Source organism: Glycine max, chromosome 3 (genome assembly GCF_000004515.6).
Source record: "Glycine max cultivar Williams 82 chromosome 3, Glycine_max_v4.0, whole genome shotgun sequence".
NCBI lineage: Eukaryota > Viridiplantae > Streptophyta > Magnoliopsida > Fabales > Fabaceae > Glycine > Glycine max.
The window spans coordinates 35724531-35730458 of record NC_016090.4 but is presented as its reverse complement, the minus strand read 5'-3'; the positions used below and the strand labels follow the sequence as shown (position 1 = coordinate 35730458).

The 5928-nt window shown below is 31.7% G+C and overlaps 1 protein-coding gene across 1 annotated transcript; it reads right to left on the bottom strand.

Annotated features, from left to right (window-relative positions):
* Positions 1–2024: 2024 nt before the first annotated feature.
* Positions 2025–4131, bottom strand: BHLH300 (bHLH transcription factor bHLH300). Its single transcript, NM_001367104.1, has 3 exons — positions 3802–4131; positions 2804–3166; positions 2025–2418 (listed from the first exon to the last, which is right to left on the bottom strand). The coding sequence occupies exons 1-3, from the start codon at positions 4081–4083 to the stop codon at positions 2338–2340; spliced, it is 726 nt and encodes a 241-aa protein (NP_001354033.1). The 5' UTR covers positions 4084–4131; the 3' UTR covers positions 2025–2337.
* Between the last annotated feature and the right edge of the window lie 1797 nt (positions 4132–5928).

The following is a 5928-nucleotide window of genomic DNA, read 5'->3' as shown; positions in this document are numbered from 1 at the left end:
GGTTGTTAACCAATGTAGAATGCAACTATTCTAGTAGTGGCGTTGTCTTGTACATATTCCTATAAATAGGTCTCAAGGAGTTAGAAGCTACTATTTCCTAGTTCTTTAGTTCTGGGAGTCCTTTTTCTAACCTCATTAATCTCATAATTTTTAATGTTCCATTGAATATTTTTGAAATATATTTGTCAGACATGTGAAAAAGACTTTTATGCAAAATTGTCTTAACATATCTACTGTTTTAGTTCAAATAAAGGGTTTTGGTCTCAAGTTAATGAAGAGGAACATATCCTGTAGTCTAAAGGGACGTGGGGGACTGAACTTCAAATTTACCAAACCTTTATAGTCATTTAAGCATAACAAGATTTAGGTAGTTCACAAAAAATCAATTTTTTTTATATGCTGCAGCATTGCATAATTACATAATGGGTATTGTTTGGTTCTCCCTAACTTCATGAAAACAACCTAAATGAACCATAGCTTGTGTTTTCACATAATAATAGTTTTAAGTGTACTCTAATAACTAGCCAAACTAATCCCTTAATATTTAGAGGTTCCTAGAATATTTGACAAATATTTTGATAAGAGATGTAGGATAGTTTAGGGAGAGGACAAATTTAAGTTCAGCTCCTATTTTTGCTAATTTGAGATGCTCAATGTTAGAGCTATTGATTTGAGACACTTCCCCTAATTTTATAAGTCTCATAGAAGTCCAAATTCAGTATTTCCTAAGCCCTTAACCTTCCCTATGTTTAAGAGAAGTTGGAAGTTTAAATCTTTGAAGTTAGATGTATTTTATTATTATAATACATGCTTATCTATTTGTTAACTATATATATATATATATATATATATATATATATATATATATATATATATATTTGATGTTAATAATATTGTAGTGTTGTTATAATATGATTTCAAAAATTATTCAAGTGTTGAAGTTTGAGAATATTATGGTTACACTTGAGATACATGTATATTGAGTTGTGAGTTCGGTGATCATACAACTGTAAGACCTTTTAAGGGCGACAACTTAAGGCGCGACAAATTTTGTGATGGATTCCACTGTGGGAACCCAATGAGTTTAATTACTTGAGGTGCGACAAGTTAAAATGATTTTAAAAATAATTGAGATTTTGATAATAATTGAGTAGTTGTGTGTATTGGATAGTTCGTAGGTAGAGCCTGTGTGTTAAAATATTTTCTGGGTTGGACCTGAATTATGAGGGAGAGGCCCTGATGGACTCCTTGGAGTCAAGGCCTTGGGGATAAATACACTCGGTTTAAGTACTCCTTTAAGCCTAAGTTGATTCCGCATGGTTGGAACATTCTTGTAAAACAGTGTGATTCTGATTGGTCTCCCTATGATTTCACTTAGTGAGAGTGACTTGACTTGCCCACTGTGAGACATGTCTTGTCATGTACTCTTAGACGCTCGACGAGATTTTTCACTGAAAATGGTATCACATTGCATGTAGGCTTGAGTCTAGTATATCTATGACATAACACTTGTGTTTGACTTTCATTGAATTAACGATTAAGATTTTGGTGTTATTTTCTGGAGTGTAAATTTGAATAAGTATGAATACTTGTGTGTGGTTTGGTGAAGTGATGTTGTTTATGTAAATTTAACTCTATGTATTTATATGTTTTACATGCTCTAATATTTTATTATATACAAATGTGATAACTCATTCTCGGTGTGTGTTTTGTGTTTGGGCTGAATGTCATTTTGTTTCAAGTGAGTCAGCATATGATGAGTTCCATGTTGGTCAGGAAAATGTTCTGATAGATGTGATATCGGTGCATGAAGTTTTATATCATATGTTACAATTTCATGAATAATATAGTTATTTTATGTTTTCTACTATTAGTTTGACTTCTTTTCATTCAGTTTGGACGACCTGATTTTGAGTGAAGATGATTTTATTATTTATTTAAATAAGTTTTATTAGAATGCTAGAAAAACGAATGTAAACCTTTTATCCTTTTTGAAATGCTTTTATTTAAATGTGTTTTAAAACTTTTCATTAATTCTAACTTTCTATTCCTTTCATTATTAGTACATATATTTGTGAGAAAAGAGGGTGTCACACTTTGCTACGTGAGGCTGATTGTAACATTTATGTTTATACAATATTCTTTTCTTTAACTCCTCCTAAAATCCATGCACCTTCCTGCCGGCCACTTGCTTTTTTACCAAATCATATGTATATAGAAGCGGCATGTGATGTGATTACTCCATTCTAATTTCCGAACTTGCCATTCATGCATGACAAATATGTGAAGACTCTTTTAGGTGTCAAATTTAACATCAGAGCACTTAAGATCGTTTGATTAGAAAATCCTTTGCTTCTCATATATTGACAAAAGCTTCTCAGTTAGAATTTCGGACTCTAATCTATGAGTTTTTTCCACCTGCAGAAACAGCAGTACATCATTAGTTCTCAAATTATAAAGTACTTATAACACTAAATGCTATATTTTCTTATAATTTTTTTTATGTATTTTTAATCATTAACCAATGCCATAGCACATTAATTAGCATTAGCATTATCCTTTTGTTAAATGTCCTTTTGCTGTCTTATTACTTCAATAACATTTCATACACATCATTTTTTCCGATAAGAATAAAAGTATATAATTAAAAACCTAATAATTAATGTTATCTTAAACTTTTAAAATAATAGATTAATTGAAATGAAACTTTTTCTTATAAAAGGCTATGCAAGAACAAGCTAGAGAGTAAAAATTTGACTACTACAATAAGCAAAAAGGATAAAAGGAATACCATAAAAGATACCTGGAAATGCAAGTTGTAGAAGACCCTTCCTCCAAAAGTTTCAGAGGAAGAAGCATTTAGCAAATAAAGGCCATTATTTTCTAAACATTGCAAGATGTCGGATAGTGGAGCCTTGTGAGCCTCATAAGAGGAAATGTGAACAACAGCTTCACAATCGTTGAGCCTACTAGTTGAAACAGCAAAATCAGAATTGTGATGGGAAATTCTCCTTTGAGATTCTTTGTTCACCGAATCTCCTTTGAGATTTTTTGAAATTCTGCACAGAAGCTCCTCTTTTTTCTTAGTTAGTGCTTGCACTTGATGTTGTAACTCAGGTATGTATTTTAAAACTCGCGAAACTGTAGCTGGAATGCTCATTTTTTTCTGCAACAACATTAATTAACAAGGAATGAGATCTCTATTGATGAAACAGCTATGTAGTTTCATTCACTTTTTGTTATAGTTTTGTGGTTGATATGTATTAATTTGTTTGTAATAGTAAAAGCACTATCTACTCTGTCTTTGTTTTTCTTTTAAAAAAAAATAATGTGAAGAAATGGTGATTGCTTTTTCTTTATAATTTCTTTTGTTAATATTCTTATAAACATAAAATAACCAATGTAATTAATTTTTTTATGATATCAACATATTAATTAAAAATGAAAATAAAACACAGAGCAATAATACCATCTAATTAATAAGTAATTTCTGGCTATACGAGTTTCTTGCACAATAAAAAATAAACCTATCCCTTAAACTTGCACTTGTATAAAGGATCAAATGTGAAACAAGCAAATCCAGTTTCAGTATTTGTTATGAAGTGAATAAACATCCGTTAAAAAAAATGAATTGAATAAACGTATATAGTTTGACAATTATGTCTTATAAACCATCATGGAAGCTAATTAAGGGCACCGATTCATCTTAATTTCTTGAAATTGGTTCCTACAAAATATTATGGCTAACAATTTAAAGAAAGGACAAATTATTGTGAGAGAGAGGCTAGGGATATAAAGTACCGTTTGATCTGGCCCAGGAAGAAGTGAACGAAGTGAAGAAACCAAGTCATTAACCTTCTTGCGGCGATCACGTTCACTAGCGTTGTGGCTAAGCTTTTTGACCATGGCAGGGTCTTCAGGGGATGGTGCAGAGGACCTTTCTATTTCAAGTTCAATCTGTGTCTGTGGTGCAAAAAATTGATAGGGAAATGAGTAATCTGAAGACACATCATAGCTTAATGGCTCTTCTTCTAAGAACCATCCCTTGGTTGAGAACACCGGAGGGGAAAACAAAGCAACCATGATGATGATGAAGATTTGTTAATTAGGACTTAGGAGCAGTTAACAAATTACTTAGATAATGCTATGATGATCTCGACTTGTGAATAAGAACATATATATATACCCAAGTCATTATATCCTTTTACGTAATCATGCATGTTTATATATTTGAACAAATAATAAGTGGCTGATAAAAAATCAATAAAGTATTCTTGTTTCTCCTCGTCACTTGGAATATTCAAAATATAAATTCATCTTTCAAGTAGGAGTTAAGATATTTAATAATTGCAGGATTACTATCCATCATCATAAAATAATTTTGGTTCTAGAGAACTATATAGGTGCACATGCAAAAGCGTGTCTGAAATGTGGCATCTACGTGTTTGTCTATGTAGCAGAGAGGGTGAGAAGGTGGGAGAGCATGTGTATGAAAAACCTAAACACGATACATTTCTCTAGTTCTTTATTTGTCTATGTGGCATCCCTTTTTTTCTTCATGAATGTGTGGAGTTTGGTATATTGGTATATTCTCTGCTATGCTGCCAACGACATAAGTGTTACATAATGAAGTTTATTGCTAAAAGTCTTAAAAATATTTTAACAATTGTAGCTGATTAAATGGAGCCAATAAGACAATATAATAACCATGCAAACCTGGCTGGTTATTAGTTAATTTCTTGCAGAGAAGCCACAAATTAAATGCATTTACTGCCTCGCCCTTGTTACAAAAGAACGCTTGCAGAAGAAAAAGAAACAAATTATAGCCTTTAATTAGTATCACATGTCATCCACCCCAATATTCTAACCTTTCAGAAGCATTTTCTACATTATTTGAGATGTAGACGATATCGCTGATTACATTAACATGTTTTGGTTGCGACTCTTAATTTTCTCCCTTTCCACATGTTTTATCTTTTATATCAACCGATCTGATTGTGTTTACAAATATAGTGAACCACTTTGAAAATTCATACACACACTTCCATATATATTCAGGTCCTGCATTATTTTAAATTGCGGTTGCGATAAACTAGAAAACAGTTGCATTACTGATAATTGTGAGAAAATGTGGCTGATGTAGCTGTAATTGCGAAAAAATACCTTAAGGTTACGGACCGTAATTTAAAATCACTGCACTGGAAGATCACCTTAATTAGGTTCTGCTATATGTATTTTAAGTGAAAAGTTGGTCAACGATGCAAAAAATGGAGCTGGGATTTTAAGAAAAAAGGGATGGTATTGGTATATATAAAAGCTGAAAGTAACAACACCAATTTTAATTTGAAACTAGTCACAACTTACATTTATGCTCTGTTTGATGGCATTCAAATGAGAAAGAAATGAGAAGAAAACAAGTGCGGGTAACTGGGTAAGAGTATACGAACTTCCATTGCATGGTGAAATTCAATCCAATTACAGTTGCATAAGTTATATATTTTCTATTAAAAATCCATATATTTTTTGTAATAATAATAACGTGTTGCGATTTAAAATCATGTTGTACATAAAAGTTTATAGGATAAAAATGCATTAATCTAAATGGCAAACATTTTGGCCACACCAAATAATTATATGAATATGTCATAAGCAGGCACTTGTAGGCAAACCGATTTGTTTTCTTTGAATTGCACGTGCCGATGCATGCTATACACAAGCCTTCGGCTTCCTTGCCTATGGTTTGCACGGGTTTATTATTTAAGGCTGGGAATTTTAAATTTTAGCGTACATAGCAAAATATGATGATGCATGCAAGACCCAGTAGAGTTGTATTATATCCGTCAGTTATATTAGGTAGTACATGATAATAAATAATAATAGTACTAACTTTCTAGATAAAGCAGTTTTGAAGTTAGTAACAATATATAC